Source organism: Oncorhynchus clarkii, chromosome 1 (genome assembly GCF_045791955.1).
Source record: "Oncorhynchus clarkii lewisi isolate Uvic-CL-2024 chromosome 1, UVic_Ocla_1.0, whole genome shotgun sequence".
NCBI lineage: Eukaryota > Metazoa > Chordata > Actinopteri > Salmoniformes > Salmonidae > Oncorhynchus > Oncorhynchus clarkii.
The window spans coordinates 76,070,877-76,088,680 of NC_092147.1; the positions used below are offsets into that span (position 1 = coordinate 76,070,877).

General features: G+C 45.0%; 1 protein-coding gene across 1 annotated transcript; it reads right to left on the reverse strand.

The window, feature by feature from the left end:
* Positions 1-355: 355 nt before the first annotated feature.
* On the reverse strand, positions 356-17,267 carry LOC139408697 (SH2 domain containing 4Ba). Its single transcript, XM_071152959.1, has 8 exons — positions 17,089-17,267; positions 16,694-16,846; positions 16,299-16,446; positions 9,765-9,903; positions 9,180-9,486; positions 8,557-8,684; positions 6,694-6,914; positions 356-448 (listed from the first exon to the last, which is right to left on the reverse strand). Exons 1-8 carry the CDS (start codon positions 17,265-17,267, stop codon positions 356-358), a joined length of 1,368 nt encoding a protein of 455 aa, XP_071009060.1.
* Between the last annotated feature and the right edge of the window lie 537 nt (positions 17,268-17,804).

The following is a 17,804-nucleotide window of genomic DNA, read 5'->3' on the forward strand; positions in this document are numbered from 1 at the left end:
ATCTTGTCCTGAATTGCACTGTTGCTCAACATTTGTGTAACTTCTCAGTTAGAAACAATGTATATCCCAATGGCTCACTCTTCTCTCGTGTTAGACAGTTTCCAAACAGCTTGTAGCAGCAATTTGTTTACCAATAATTCCCCACTGCAACACCTAGTGGCGAGGCGCATGCAAGATGCTACTGGGGGAACGGATGTCTGTAGACAGTCCTGTGGAATGGTTAGAGTCTGAAGACATGGCGCCATGCCTGGAGAAAGACGGCTCACTCGGTGTGAATCCAGGTGGGGGAGGTCAAAGTGACATTGCTGGGAGCAGAAAGGGGTTCATAGTGACCTGACAGGGTGTGGGGGGGGGGTCATTGGAAGAGCCCCCCATAGTCCGTGGCTGAGACTGTACGTTTACATGCCTCCTGCAGAAGCTCTCCTCCTGATGTGGTGATCACCTCCTCCTAGAGACAGTCAGACAGACATCATCAGAACAAACCCTACAGCAGTGTTACTCATTATTTTTTGTAAGGCGGCCACTTTGGGTTGAGACAATCATTCAGAGGGCTGCACAGATCTTTCATTTGTACTTTTTCTTCCATTATCATCAATTGAGAGCAAATTCAGAGCAATAGAGCACATGCAATTGATTTGATGTACAGCACATCACATAGGCTACATCACATGTATAAGACCCATATTAAGGGTTATCTCATTAGTTGGATAAGCGAAAATGTCCCTTCTGCTCCACGACTGAATTCATTCTACATTTATAGTCTGTAGTTGCTATCCTTGTAAGGCAATCCAGGTGTGCATTGGTCAGACTGTTTCTCTGTTTTTGTTTCACAATATTCAATGTTAAAAATGTTGATTCACATGAATAAGTGCTGACATAAAATGTTACCTTTTGTACACACTGCTTCAGAAGTGGATACTGTGTCTGACACAAGGCTCCAGAAATGGGTAACACCTGATCTTAGTTCACCTTGCAATGTGTCATTTGCCTGTAGCTCCACTATCTCACTGTATTCCAGCACTGTCAGGACAGAGGGCTGTGATGACTGGGGTCAGAGATGACACTGGCACATGAAAGGGGTTCTCAATGATGTTGAAAAACTCCTTGTACTCCATGATATCCATGAATCTTGACTCAAACTCCTCCAACACACGCACAAATGCATCATAGCTAAAATGTTGCAGTATGTCTGGGTTGGATGTGGTGACTGCTGAGTTTGGGGAAATGAACAAACTGTCTGTCAGGTATGAACAGTGTGGTGATTTTATTTTGAAATGCTGTGACCACATGCAGCATTTTGCCCTGAGTTTTAGCTTTCCCTTGGAGCTGGAGATTCACCGTAGATCATCCAGCTCTGCCTCCTCTTTTCAGAACTCTGCCACGAGACAGCCATCTCACCTCATTGTGAAATATCAAGTCACCATATTCTGTCTGGTATTTCTCCAACAACTCGCGGAATTGCAGGTGATTCAGTACCCTCGCAATAATAATATTCACCACGAGTACGACTTGCTGCATCACATTCTGTAAGTCTCAGTCTTTGAGTTTAGCCACAAGTGCTTCCTGATGAATGATACAAATTCGGGAACATCCTCTCTCTTTCTCATCAGGCCTATGAGTCCCTTCTTATTCCCTAACATGTTTGGGGCACTGTCAGTGCACACATATGCCCGATTTGACCAGTCAATATTATTATCAGCAACAAATGTAACAAGGGCTTTCAGAATATCCTCTCCTCGTGTTTGCCTTGAAGGGGCAGTAATCATAAAAGTTCCTATCCGAACGACTCGTTTTGAGGGAAACGGACCTAAACACATACATCAGCGCTTTCGTCAAGCGCAATACTAAAACACAGCGCCACGGATGTCAGTCATCAATTGCTTGCCGATGTCTTTTATGCGTCTTGTTATGGTCGAGTTGAGAGTTGCAGTCCCTTAATTTGCTTTAAAATATCTTCCTTGTTTGTAAAATCAGCATACAATATTTCGGCTGCGAGCCAAAAAACATTATTTGACAATCTCTGAGTCTGTGAAGGTCCTGTTTCTTGCGAGTATCCAAGCAATCTCATATGTTGCCTCTGCAACAGTGCAAGAACTGTCCATAATTTGTTGTTGTCCCTTGAGCTGTCCTTGCGCTATTTTGTTGTTTCTGTGGTTGCTTTGTGGCAGATATGTTTTGTCAAAGGGGGCATGGTGTGACTGAAAATGTCGCTCTAAATTTGCTCGTTTAAAACAATTGACTGGCAAATAAGACAAAGTGGGCTAGTCCCATTATGCAGTACACAAAATACTTGTCTGTCCATTTCTTTTGGAACTTTCTGTGTTATTCTTGAATCGACCGTTTTCTTAGCCATCGGAGCCACGTTAGCTAGCTGCATTTCCCCGCAGCCATCTTCCTGATTTTCCTGATTCTCCGGTGGTTCGTTCATAGCTGTCACAATGTTCTCCAGCTCTTCCCCCACATTTTCATTGTCAGATGTTTTTTTATTTTTTTATTTTTATTTTTTACATATAATCGATCCATGTCGATCAGACTGCAAAATTAGCTAGTAGCAAACTGACATGTGTCGGTCGCTGAAGCTGAGCAGTTTCGTTATATTTCGGACTTTCTGTTCAACAGCTGCGCTATACTGCCATCTATCTGCCGTACAGGGACAACTATATATATGGTTCTGGCCTTCATTTAAGTGGTTCTGGCCTGCATTAAACACCTTGAATTGAAATTGCATCATTACTACGCATTATGTATGGAAAATGGAAAATAGGAATATCACCAAAGCCACAAATGAAGGGCTCGGTAATGAGTACCACTGCCCTACAGTCATTACATGACTGTCTCATGTCTGTGCTATACATTTTTATCAACAGCTGTTGTTTGTCTGTTGGTGTTTACTGCTTGCATATTACGTATCTACAGTGCATTCGGAAAATATTCTGACCCCTTTACTTTTTTCCACATTTTGCTACGTTACAGCCTTATTCTAAAATGGATAAAAAAAATATATTCTCATCAATCAAAACACAATACCCCATAATGACAAAGCTAAAACAGGTTTTTATAAATGTTTGCAAATTTATTAAAAATTAAAAACAGAAATACCTTATTTACATAATTATTCAGACCCTTTGCTATTAGACTCGAAATTGAGCTCAGGTGCATCCTGTTTCCATTGATCATCCTTGAGATTGTGGCAGACCAGGGGGTTGGGTCAAAATGTTTACACAGATCAGACACGGACAGAGTAGGATTAGATCCTGCTCGATGACCTTCCGCAGCATTTGTTTGAGCATTTTATTGAACCGCTCGACGAGCCCCTCCGTCTGTGGGTGGAAGACAGAGGTCCGGATCTGCTTGATCTGCAGGAGAGCACACAAATCTTTCATTAGGCGGGACATAAACTCAGTACCTTCGTCTGTCAGGATCTCGTTTGGGATTCCCACCCGGCTAAAGAGGTGGAACAGCTTCAGGGTGATTGCCTTGGATACCTCCGCCTGTAGGGGAATGGCCTCGGGATACCGGGTGGCATAGTCCACTATTACCAGGATGTACTGGTGTCCTCATGCTGTTTTTACCAGGGGTCCCACTATGTAAATGGCGATTCATTTAAAGGGCACCCGATGATCGGTAGGGTGACCAGTGGGTTTCGGAAGTGTGCCTTTGGGGCAGTCATTTGACACTCCGGGCAGCTGTGACAGTAATCTTCCATGGTCCTCCTCATCCCGGGCCAGTGGAACCGGGCGGCAATCCGTTCCCAGGTCTTCTCCATTCCCAGGTGCGCCCCCAACAGGTGGGTGTGGGACAAGAAGAACGGTTCCCACGTACCGGTTCCCACGTTCCCACGTACCGTTGGGGCAGCAACAATATCTCTCGAAGTTCCCCCTGTTGGCGCGACACCTGATACAAAAAGTTATTCTTGATTTGGAAATGGGGGTATCGCCAGTCACTCACCCCTGGAAGTAGCTGTCCATCCACTGCTATCACTTGGACTGCGGCGGCTTTCAAGTTAGGATCCTCCCACTGGGCCGTGCCGAATTGTCGCCTCAGTTGGCCCCCAAGGGGTATCTTGACTGGCCCCTCGAAATCGAGGAGGGGGAGGCTGGGCTCTTCCTCCCGTGGTTCCCCAGGGGGGTCGGGTTCCAGCCCCCCCCTCCAACTCTGGACTCGTAGATACAGGTTGATTAACCGTTTGCTTCCGGTCTGCACAGGTGATGGGTTGTCCTCGCTCTCATCCTTGGACGGCTCGTACCGTCTTCCTCAGCTCGTGCCCCTACAGGGCCACGAACAGCGGATAATCTCGTCCCACTAGGAGAGGTATCGGCAACTCTGGTACTGTCACTCGACGGGTTTGCGGTCCCTTGGCCCTGCTGACTGTCGGTTCAGGGTACACAGCATTGGGGCTGTCCTTCCGACTCCCCGAACGGGTCGCCGACTCGGCCTGGCTCCCACTCAGCCCTCCAAGGTCTGGGGCGCGCCTAGACTCGCTGCCCTCTTCATGTCGTGGGGTAGTGCCCGGAGGAAGCGATCCAGGAACACTTTGTCTAGGACGGAGAGGGTGGATACGTCGGTTAGGCTGGTGACGCGCAGTGGGTCGCTCATCTGGGCTCGTGGGGATGCGTCGGCTATGAACCTCCATTCGTGAGTAGTTGAGCCCGATGGGCCAGGCTGTACCTGTAGCGGCTGAGTATCTCCTGTTTGAGTCCGTCGTAGTTAGCCGCCTGTTCATCGTTCAGGTCCCAATACGCCTTTTGGGCATTCCCAGAGAGGAACGGGGCCAGCAGACTGGTCCACTTCTGTCTTTGCCATCCTTCCCATAGTGCTGTCCGTTCAAACGTACAGAGGTAGGTTTTGATGTCGTCATCTTCTGTTAGCTCCTCCTGTTTTCCTCAATGAGGTGGACTTTTTGTAGCTGCTGTTCCTCCAGCGTTTGTTCTTGAACCGCCTGTTGGGCTTGTTGGGCCCGGAGGAACTGAGCTATCAACTCGTCCATGCTGATGCTGCATAAAGGTCAACCCTGATCTGACCACATTATCAGAATGCCCACATTCTCCACCACTTGTGGCAGACCAGGGGGTTGGGTCAAAAGGTTTACACAGATCAGACACGGGCAGAGTAGAATTAGCTCAGTTTCAAAGGTTGTTTATCAAAATAAAAGTCCAAAGAAAAGAATAGGTATCCCCCAAGATACCCTCTCCGGGATACTGTCTTCTGGCCTCCAGATCTTGCTGTATCCTGTGGGGATCAAAAACTGAACTCCCTCCTGTTACCTCTGGTGCCGTCCCCAACTATACGGGAGTCCTTTCCTTCCCCAGTCTCTCCCCTGTGTGCTGCCCTTCTGGCAGCTTTATGGGACTTGTACAGCCCTTGATTATCCTTGATTACTCACCAAGCCCCAATTAGTCCTGGCGGGAGAGCCCATCGAGACCTGGCATGTCCAGCAGATGGAGACATCGCCTCGTGATGTATACTCCGTCTGTTACCAGGCCTCGACGAGTCTCCCCCTGGTGGCTGACCTGCTGTGCGCCACAAGATGTTTCTACAACATGATTGGAATCCACCTGTGGTAAATTCAATTGATAGGACATGATTTTGGAAAGGCACATAACTGTCTAATATAAGGTCCCACAGTTGACAGTGCATGTCAGAGCAAAAGTCAAGCCATGTGGTCGAAGGAATTGTCTGTGGAGCACCAAGACAGGATTGTGTTGAGACACAGATCTGGAGAAGGGCACCAAAACATGTCTGCAGCATTGAAGGTCCCCAAGAACACAGTGGCCTCCATCATTCTAAAATGGAAGAAGTTTGGAACCACCAAGACTCTTCCTAGAGGTGGCTGGCCAAACTGAGCAATCGGGGAGAAGGGCCTTTGTCAGGGAGGTAATTGCTGCCAAAGGTAAATAAAGTACTGACTATAGGGTCTGAATACTTCAGTAATATTTCAGTTTTTAGATTTTTTTGTAAATTTGCAAAAATTGCTTAACCTGTTTTTGCTTTGTTATTATGGGGTATTGTGTGTAGATTGAGGGGGGGAAACAATTTAATCAATTTTAGAATAAGGCTGTAACGTAACAAAATGTGGAAAAGGTCAAGGGGTCTGAATACTTTCCGAATGCACTGTATACAGTAACAGAATGGTTTAATGTTCCGTTTTTACAGATTCAATGTGATGATCTGTGGTGAATCATATTCAAACTGTTGGTCAGTATGCTCTATCTGATCAGTATACAGTGACTCCATGTTATACTCTATGTGTGTGTAATGTCAAAGAGACATGCAAATTCCTGAAGACCAACGTGCACGCTTTTCACATTAGCATATAACTAATGTCACAGATAAACAGTTCACACATTCAGTTCTGTCAGCCTCCGCATCTGAGAATATGTTTCCATGGTAAGTAAGTCAGTGTTATTGAAGATAACGCAGTTCAGCCGTGCTTGTGATTGGTTGCTAAAATAGTTAATGTGATATGAAAAGATCACGGATGTATATCATGGAGCATTTGATTAGACTTACTCCCAGATGTTTGCTGGCTGTCACTTTGATGTTGAGTTACTAAGTAACCATTTAATCTGATTTCCACATGGAGTCTCCATGCTGACACTGACATTACTGATGTATATAGGATGCTATGTGTCTGACCCAACCCCTGCAGTTCACTGTGTGAAACCCTGTACATACTGTAAACTGCCTGCCCACCTTGTGGAAGTCGATGAGGTCAGCCAAGGTGGCGTGGCGGTTCTGGTCCACACCCAGGAAGCTGTAGTAGTCTCCTGATGCGTCGATCAGGAAGTGTTTGAAGCCGTCGACCGTGCGATAGGACAGCGTGTAGCCCCAGATCCTGTCACTCACCCTCACCAGGAAGGAGCCCTCTGCTGTGTTCATCAGCAGGGTCTCTGACTCCTGTCTGGAAATCAGACCTGGGGAGGGGAGCGGGTCTGAGTGGTTAAATCAGACCTTAGGTCAGGAGGAGGGAGAGTCTGACAGTAGTTAAATTAGATCTGAGGAGGAGGGAGAGTCTGACAGTAGTTCAATTCGACCTGAGGAGGAGGGAGAGTCTGACAGTAGTTAAATGCAAAGCAAAGAGAAGCCCAAGGTCCTTGCACAATATTCTTGAATTTTGCCCTAAATGATTAAAGGAAAAATCCACCTGAAACTACACATTCCTATAATCAGGGTTGGGTACGTTACGGTCTAAATGTAATCCGTTAGTTACTAGTTACCTATCAATTTTTTTAAATCAGTAACGTAACTTTTGGTTTACCCAAACTCAGTAACGTAATCTGATTACATTCAGTTACTTTTAGATTACTTTCCCTTTGAGGCATTAGTAGAAAACAAACATGTATGTTACCAATTGAACGACATCTATTGCAGGATAAATCAATGTTGAACTTTACATAGCTGGCCATATATGGATGTTAAATTTACTTTATGGCTTGGTAATGTAGGCTTCTTTCAACCCATCGCTTTCTACTACATATATTACGATTAAATTATGGATTTACATTTAAAACCAAAGTTTATCAGAATTCTAGTCATTCCAATAAATGTTATACTTGATCTTCAAGAATAGGATTTGGAAATATGGAAGTATAGATTAGCCAAATTGTTTACTTGAGCATAAACCTAAAACTAAGGACTTATTAGCCAGCCCTACACTGTTTATGATTTTGTTGTCATAGAGGACTTATTGGGCTCATTGATTCATTGATTTCTCAAGTTAGGAATATCGCAAATATATGATCAATGGCTCATTCGAGACAAGACCTCCCAGTCAGTATTGAAATCTGACCTGTATGATAGACGTTTTCGCAATCTAAAAGTAATCTTCCTATTAACTTCCCGTGTAGTGAGAGCAACTTTTCACAATGCCACGTCATACCGGCTGTATGTCTGCCTGCGTAAATGGAAAGAGTTCAGATACACATGAAAACATAGTTGACCCCGGGAATCGATAGAACCTTGCTCGGAGATGCAGAAATACTAAAAACGTTTAAAATGCGTGAATATTTCCTTTTAATGTTGTGTAACGTTGTTACTGACAAAAGTAATCTCAGTGACAGAGAGATGATGACAGTTGCCTGAATGCATGATTTGGGAAAACGGCATTAAACTGGCATCTTTTCAATATAAAGAGTGGGTTTGGGTGTGCTCACATTGTTTAGATGCCTGATACCCTGTCTCTGCATGATAGCATGAAGTGCATGTTGCACCCCTCTTTTCAGTGGAGTATGCCACTCATAGGCCCATTCATCTGGGCTTTTGTCACTTAACCAGGAGCTACACACTGTGACCTATTATGGAGAGAGTTAGGGCTCAGGGCCACTCGCCAGTAATTAGTCTAGGGTGGCCTATTTATTATTGAAGAGCCTCATCCCTCCAGCCACACACCCTAGCATGCACGAACAGACTAAAACTTCCCTTCAATGCTCAATTCCTGAGAATACTTTTTAGTTAGATAGTTTGCATGTGGCAGTGGTAGTGAAGAAAAGTAGATTGGTGCAAGAGGGGAAGCTTGGAGGGATCCACGATTGATCAAGATAACAACTCAGCACTGACCGTGGAACCAGGGGGCGATGGTGGTGCTGTTGCGCTCATAGCCAGCCTGTTTGGGCGTCTGCTCTTCTTTGAACCACAGCAAAACACACTCTCTGGAGCTGGGCCGGGGGGCTCTCACCCAGGCAGGACTGGAGAAGACAGAGAAGGGAAGCAAGACATAAACACATCATATATCATAATAAGCATTTAAGACATATTATAGCACAGATTGCCCTAAGCTTTTTAATGCTGCCATGATAAAGGTGCATAATGCTTTAGATGAGTTCCAGGCACAAAAAAGCATGGCGGGCCTATCGGGTCTGCTTCTGTGTATCACTCAATATACAGTATTTTATATATATTTGTTCTACTTTAACACTCTATGCATCTGATCTGTATATTGATTGGTTCTTGCATAGTAATTATGCTATATCTATCCCTATACATATTCATGAGTAGTAGGCGTGGTGTATTAGCTGTGGTATATTGGCCATACACCACAAACCCCCGAGGTGCCTTATTGCTATTATAAACTGGTTATCAACGTAATTAGAGCAGCCAATCAGCATTCAGGGCTCAAACAACCCAGTTTATAACTATCCTTATACGCATTCATGAGTAGTAGGCTAGCGCTATATCTGTACCTGTCCATCAGTGGCTGTGTAACAATGGTGCTGTGCCTTTGGCTCTGTCTACGGCGGTACAGTGGAGGAGTAGCAGGCTGGAGGCCGGGGCGGTGGGTGGTGGAGGAGGAGGACTCTAGCACGTTGCTGTATCTCCTGAAGGGGGCTGCTGTTGGTCCGTTCCCCACCACTGGGCCCTGCTGGAACAGCCCACTGAGCCCTGCCACACGGCCCTTCTCTATAGCCCGCAGGGACTGGCGCTTGTACTCATCCCGTGCCCGCCTTGCTTTTCTCTGCATCTCCTGGTCAGCCATCTTAGAGCGCCGCACTGGAAGGGGCGAAATGGAGGAGAGAGAGGATTTGAAAAGGAAGTGACTTTGCATTGGACTTTCATTCTCAGATGTGTCCTGTAGTTCAACGAGAGAGCTTAACTGTACAAGTTTGAGAATAAACAACAGAAGTTTTGGAGTTGATATTTAGGGAGGGACAGGTGAATACAAGAGGATGATGTAAAAGGAGTAAAAATGAGGGGTGTAGAATTGATGGAGGTGATCACTGGAAAGGAAAACAGTTGTAGACAGAAAAGGCAGGGAAGACTTGACTTACGTTGCTCCTCCCATTCCTTGTCATCCTTCTCACTCCTTCTCTGTTCCTGCTCTAGGGAGATATACAGCTCCCTCGCTCTCTTCTCCTCTGCACGTTTTATCTCCTCCTCACCTTGCTGTCTCTCCTCCTCCTCTCGTTTCTGTCGGAGAAGAAATGTGTGAGGAATGGGAAACAAAAGACTGGCGGGCGTACACACCACACATCCACGTACGCCCCCCCCCCCCCCCCCCCCCCCCACACACACACACTGCAGAGTTATTTGCATAACATTTTGTAATAAGACACATCAGTAATAATTGTCCTGAGCCCGCTTAAGACGAAGTTAATCGTAAGAACCTTTGTAGGAGAATTGTTAAATCTGTAAGCTGTTTGCCAAAACCATCATTACTAAAGTTGCACTTGAAAACACTCGTTATTTACCTGGCCGCCGATAACTTCAGAACCAAGTTGACTACAAATAGAAAGTTGCCAATGTCTTTGCAATTGTTACAAACAAGCAAATGAATAAATTATGCTTCAAATGAACACTGAGATGACTGAAACAGAAGTTAAATACAGCGGGCTACATAGTCCATATTTCAATCACATTGAGTTCTATTTAGCTAAGTGTAGGCTACAATCCATTTCATGGTATGTAACAAAATGTGCGGAATTATGGGCCAAATCTAAGATTTTGTACATTAAGCCTATTGTAAGGTAGGCTAAGAAGCCTATTATAAGGTAGGCTGAGCATTAGCACAAGCCGCCTCAATATTTTCACGTTTTAATGTCACGTGCACAACTACAGTATAATGCCTTTCTTGCCAGCTCAAAACCCAAGAATGTACTAATCAATATCAATGTAGCTCTAAAAATAACATAAGGTAGAACAAAAACACAAAACAAATAAAAATAAGAAATAAGAACATGAGCAAGTAAGAAGCTATGTACAGGGTCAGTTCAAATACTGTATTAACAATGTGCAGGGATACTGGAGTGATAGAGGTGTATATACAGTATATATATATATATATATATATATATATATATATATATATATAAAGGCAAGGTAACTAGGCATCCGGATATATGATAAAAAGACTAATAGCAGCGTAAATTATGATTATATGTGAGATTGTGTGTGAAGGGGAAACCTAGTCAGTGGCAAAACTGAATGACTTCAACCGAAATGTGTCATCCGCATTTAACCCAACCCCTCAATCAGAGAGCTGCAGGGGGCTGCTGCCTTAATCGACATCCACATCATCGGCGCCCGGGGAGCAGTTGTTGTTGTTGGTGTTAACTGCCTTGCTCAAGGGCAAAACAACAGATTTTTCCACCTTGCCGGCTCGGTGATTCGAGTTACTGGCTCAACGGTTACTGGCCCAACGCTCTTAACCGCTAAGCTACCGACCGCCCCCGTAGAGTAGAGTCAGAATAAATGTGTGTGCATGTTATGTGTGTGTTGGATGAGTGCAGTGTAGAGCCCTGTGAGTGTGCAAAGAGACAGTCATATTTTTAATCTCAGATAGTCTGTTAGCTGTTTAGCTGTCTTATGGCTCAGGGATAGAGCGGTGCTGTTGCCATACCAAGAAATGATGCAGCCAGTCAAGATGCTCTCAATGGTGCCATTGTAGAACTTCTGAGGATTTGAGGGTCCATGCCAAAACTTTTCAACCTCCTGAGGGGGAAGAGGCACTGTCGCGCCTTCTTCACGACTGTGCGCATGTGAGCATGTGAGTAGACCATTTTAAGTCCTTATTGATTTGGGGACGAATAACTTGAAACTCTCAACCCGTTCCACCGCAGCCCTGTTGATGTGGATGGGAGCGTGCTCGCCCTCCCGTTTCCTGTATTCCATTATCAGCTTGGTCTTACTGACGTTGAGGGAGGTTGTTGTACTGGCAACACACTGCCAGGTCACTGACCTCCTCCCTGTAGGCTGGCTCAGTGTCGCCAGTGATCAGGTCTACCACCGATCATGCAGTTGTGGTGAACAGGGAGTACAGGAGGGGACCAAGCACACACCCCTGTGGGGCCCCTGTGTTGAGGATCAGTGTGACACCACCTGGTGGCGGCCTATCAGGAAGTCCAGGATCCAGTTGCATAGGGAGGTGTTCAGTCCCAGGGTCCTAAGCTTGGTGATGAGCTTGGAGGGGACAATGATGTTAAACAGCATTCTCACATAGATATTCCTCTTATAGGTGGGTGAGGACATTGTGGAGTGCAATTGAGATTGCGTCATCTATGGATCTTTTGGAGCGGTATGCAAATTGGAGTGCGTGTAGGGTGTCTGGGATGATGAAGTTGATGTGTGCCATAATTAGCCTTTCAAAGCATTTCATAATTACAGATGTGAGTGCCACAGGGTGGTAGTCATTTTAAAATGAGGGGATTAAAGACTGGGACAAGGAGAGGTTGAAAATTACTGTGGATATGTCTGCCAGCTGATCTGCACATGCTCTGAGAACCTGCCCTGGAATACTGTCCGGCCCGCGGCCTTGCGAGATCACCCAGTCCTCTGGGTTGGTGGGGGCCCTCATACACGGTACGGTGTTGTTATTGTAGAAGCGTGCATAAAATGCATTGAGTTTGTCTGGAAGAGAGGCATCATTGGGCAGATCACGGCTGGGTCTTCCTGTGTAGTATGATCCCACCTTATTCCTACATAGTCCTTGTAGCGGGACTTCTTAAACATGTTCCTGTCCTCGGCTGTAGCCTCATGGTTGTATGCAAGACCCTGTATGCGGTAGCCCTGTCCTCTAGTTTAGCGCCAACCTCTGTTAATCCAGGGCTTTTGATTGGGGAAGCAGCGAACCTTCACTGTGGGGACAACGTCGCAGATGAATTTCCTTACGAAGTCGGTGACTGAGGCGGTTAGCTCGTCGACGTTATCAGCAGAGTCTCGGGACATATTCCAATCAGCAAATGTGTCCTGTAGCATAATCTCTGATTCTGATATTTACAGCCATAAAGATAATAATGTATCTCCAGGAGATGATCCGTCTTCACTTTTGTATTAATGAAACCGGACCCTTATTTACACAATAAGAATCTAGTCTTGCTAACACCAACCTCTCTACGTCCTTAAAGTCGCGCATTAGCCAGGCTAATCGTAATGCACTAAAATCACAGATGGCGCACATGTTGTTACACATCATAAAATACACTACATGAGCAACAATACGTGTACACCTGCTCATCGAACATTTCATTCCAAAATTATTGGCATTAATATGGAGTGTGCACCCCTTCGCTGTTTTAACAGCCTCCACTCTTCGTGGAAGGCTTTCCACTAGATGTTGGAACAATGCTGTGGGGATTTGCTTCCATTCAGCCACAAGAGCATTAGTGAGATCGGGCACTGATGTTGGGCGATTAGGCCTGGCTCCAGTCAGCGTTCCAATTCATCCCACAAGTGTTCGATGGGGTTGAGGTCAATTCTCTGTGCAGGCCAGTCAAATTCTTCCACACCGATCTCGACAAACCATTTCTGTATGGACCTTGATATGTACACTGGGGCATTGCCATGCTGAAACAGGAAAGGGCCTTCCCCAAACTGTTGCCACAAAGTTGGAAGCACAGAATTGTCTAGAATGTCATTGTATTTTGTCATGTTAATATTAAGATCTCCCTTCACTGGAACTAAGGGGCCTAGCCCAAATCATGAAAAACGGCCCCAGACCATTATTCCTCCTCCACCTAACTTCACAGTTAGCACTATAAATTGGGGAAGGTCGTATTCTTCTGGCATCCACCAAACCCAGATTCCTCCGACGGACTGCCAGATGGTGAAACATGAGTCATCACCCCAGAGAACGCGTTTCCAACGCTCCAGAGTCCGATGACGGCGCGCTTTACACCACTCCAGCCGACGCTTGGTATTGCGCATGATCTTAGGCTTGTGTGCGGGTGCTCGGTTATGGAAACCCATTTCATGAAGCTCCTGACGAACAGTTCTCGAGGTGACGTTGCTTCCAGAGGCAGTTTGGAACTTGACAGTGAGTGTTGCAACCGAGGACAGACAATTTTTTACACGCAACGCACTTAAGCACCTGGCAGTCCTGTTCCGTGACCTTGATTTGTGTGGCCAACCACTTTGCGGTAGAGCCGCTGTTGCCCCTAGATGTTTCAACTTCACAATAAGAGCACCTACGGTTGATCGGGGCATCTCTAGCAGGGCAGAAATTTGATGAACTGACTTTTTAGAAAGGTGACATTATATGACAGTGCCACGCTGAAAATCACTGAGCTCTTCAGTAAGGCCATTCTACTGCCAATGTTTGTCTATGGAGATTGCATGACTGTGTGCTTGATTTTATATACTTGTCAACAATGGGACAAGGAAATGGCGGAAATAGCTGAATCCACATTTGAAGGGGTGTCCACATACTTTTGTATATATAGTGTATGCTGAGGCAAACATTTCTGTAACCTACAATTAGCAAAATAGAACTCAATTGACTGAATAAGAAATTGATTTCAATATTATTTAACTATATATGCCTATGTAAATAGTAATAATATTTTAGTCATCTAGGTTTTCATTTGAAGCATATTTTTAAACCACGTTTGTTTGTAAAAATTACAAAGACATTGGCAACTTTGTTTTGAAGTTATCTGCAGTCACAGAGAATCCACTAAGCATCTTGATTCTATGTTAAGCACAGATCTTTTGTGTGTAAAGTGATGCAGAAGGGCAAAAAACACCTAACAATGCTCTTTTATGAGTGGTCTGAGGCAGTCGGTAAATAACAAGCGTTTTCAAGTGCAACTTTAGTAACGATGGACTCTGAGATGAAACGATGCTCATACAAAGGTTCTTATGATGATCTTGGCCTTAAGATGCTTTTGGGAAATCGGGCCCAGTATGATATTCCATACACAAGCATTCAGCTCATCATCTGTACTGATGTGGTAATAATTTACTGAATAATTTATTCCCAGGGACAAACACATGGCATTGTGGTAATTTGAACCACTTAAGCCTTGTAATTAGTTGCATGGAGTAATTGCCGTTGAGTTCTGGAGTGAAAACAGGCAGCTTTTGACCGGGACCATTGTTAGCTGTTGTGTTTTGTTCTAGCTAAAAGGATTTTTCCCCCTGCTGGAGAGTGGTGATGTTTCTGACAGTTGTGATGCAGAGATAATTAATTGGTGGTTGATACTTTGGAAAGAACATACAGTGTATAGAACCTCAGTGAACATATTCATAGTTTCAGACCACACAGGGTTCTGCTTCAATACCACGATTGGGTTTCTCAAAGAGGTCAAAGGCTACTCTGCTGTCAATGTAACCAACAGGGGTTCAAACCAGGGTTTTCAGCACAATGAACCCATCAAACAGGATAGTTAAATGGTATTTTTAGACATTGTAGTGGAAGCCAGGGTTCTGAATTGAAAACTGAATTGGTGGAAGACTAATGACCTATCTCTGCTATACATAGTCTAGTGATACGACTTTAGTGTCTTCTATATTTTATATTTTAGTCCCAGAGGTTCAGACAGGAAAATGTTTAATGACTCAGCACTTTCCTTCCGGCGAGCTCAACAGAGGGCAATGATAAACAAGCTCTTTAATATTTCACGAGTTTCTTAAGAAGGTCTCAGTCGTCCGGGTTCTACATCACCCAGGACTGCTGATGCTCCAACAGGGCTCTATGGTACAGCAGTGATCGAACGTGCAGATGTGGTGCTGCCATCCCCCACAGATTCCAGCTCCCCCTTATTTCCTCTTCTTCTTTGAAGGTATAAATATGATTAAATTTGACTTCTGTATGTGTAATGTTTACTGTTAATTGGTATTGTTTATTTCACTTTATATATTCACTTTATATATTATCTACCTCACTTGCTTTGGCAATGTTAACACATGTTTCCCATGCCAATAAAGCCCTTGAATTGAATTGAATTGATTAAATTTGATAAAGACCAAACCCTTTTCCATGATCAATCCTCATATACATATACGTTATCTCTACACCCACCCATGCACACGCACACACACGCACACAGGGTTGTTCTGTGCAGTGCACTCCCTGGAAAATACTTCACCCCTGCCCCACAGATCCCTCTAATAAGGCTGATTCTCCCTCTGCTAGTGTGCTTCCCAGATTGAGTATCGATCGTCCGATCCCCCTCTCTCATATTTCTCCCTCTACTGTAGAGCAGGGACTGTGGGGATGTCCTCTCTCTCTAACAGCAGTGTGGCATTGCACCATGCAACTTAAAGGCTGAAAAATTTAATGGGACTGTTCTGGCAAGGTAGTCCAGCAAAAAGAATGTATGCCCTGAAGGCGGGCATCAACACAATCCCTGTAGATGACATTGATCACTTGGATTGTATGGGAAAAGTAATCCGACTCGCATTTCCAAATTGCAACCAAAGATCCCCATCACTCACATACAACCAGACACGCACGCACGCACGCACGCACACACACACACACACACACACACACACACACACACACACACACACACACACACACACACACACACACACACACACACACACACACACACACACACACACACACGTAGCCTTTGCCCTACCTTGAGAGACTCCTGGATGTGTTCCTCTTCCTGCTTGGCAGCCTTCCTGTCCTCTGTTTCTTCTTTCCACTTCCCTGCCACAAAACGGGCCTTCTCCTTCGCCATAGCATCCCGGAACTTCTCCTCGATCTCAGCCTCTTTGGTTCGCCTGAGCAAGAGGGTTGTTGAAAAACACTTTGTTGTGAAAGGAAGGGGTGAGAAACCTACCTAAAGCCCAATTTGACATGGGTTGCATCAAATATGTCTTTGGAGAGTTTAAATCTAGTTCTGGCACAATAACACACAAATCTCCCTATCTACCCATCTCATCCCTCATACAGTATAATCTCTCTGACACATTTTCCCTTGCTTCAATAACATTTACCATTTACAATGGTTTATCCTTCCCCACTCACCAGAGCTCCTTGGCCTCCTGCTGAGCCTGCCGTCTGGCTTTCTCCCCCATCAGCTCCTTGATGATGTCCTCATAAGGCTTATCCCCAGGAGCGTCGCCCATCACCCACACCCACACATCCCCATCGCAGCCCTGCAGCCACTGGATACTTCTCCTGCTGCCTGAGCGGGCACAGTGGGGATAGCATGTTAGCATCACCTTTGACTGTCTGTGTCTGTGACTAATAAAACCATTCCAAACACAACATCTACAGTCTCCATTTAATTTGGAATATTTTATTTAGCAAAACTTACCAGTAACAATGCAAAACATCCCTATTAAAAAATAATGTAGACACAGCTAAAAGCATTTCTAAATCTACACTCCGCTTGTCAAAAAAGACTCAGTAGAGTACACCCAGACTCACCCTTCTTTCCCTGGTCCTGGTTCTCCTGGTTCTCTTGGTTCTCCCTCTCATCCCAGCGCCTCACCTGCTCCTGGCGGATCTTATAGAATAGGATATGCTTCTGCTCCTCGTTGAGCTCCGCCAGCAGGTCCGGATCGATGTACATGTCCCTCAAAATCTGCTGCATCATCTTGGCAACACAAAGCTTCCAAACACCCAAGAGATCTGTTAACCAAGGTGGGGTTAGGTGAGTGTTAGGGGGCCATGAACCCCTTTTATCAGTTCACTTCATACTGAAGACAAGTGACATTCCCTCCATCTATGTGTTCATACAGTCCTCAGAGACTCTACTGGGCTGTAGAGTTCAGATCCTTGTTCCTTTTCCCTGTTCTCTCACCATCATACTGGATCCAGCATCAGAACAAAACGCAGGTGCCATCTTCCTTCCCTCTGCTCCATGTACTTTGAAGCGAGGGGTTTAAACCTGATCTCTGGTGCGTGTGTGGGTGTGTGTGTGTGTAAGCACAGATCCCTTTACCTGATGTGCAACATGATAGTCTTTAGTGCAGGAGTGGGAAAGAATGAAACTCATGCCCATCTTCCATATACAGCCCATGGAAATGTTTCACATTAGTGTTGTTTTCTTTCTATCCTTCCTGCTATCTTATCATTCATTTATTCAGAGCTAAACAACAGGTAATTCAGTGTTATAATGAAATTATATAAA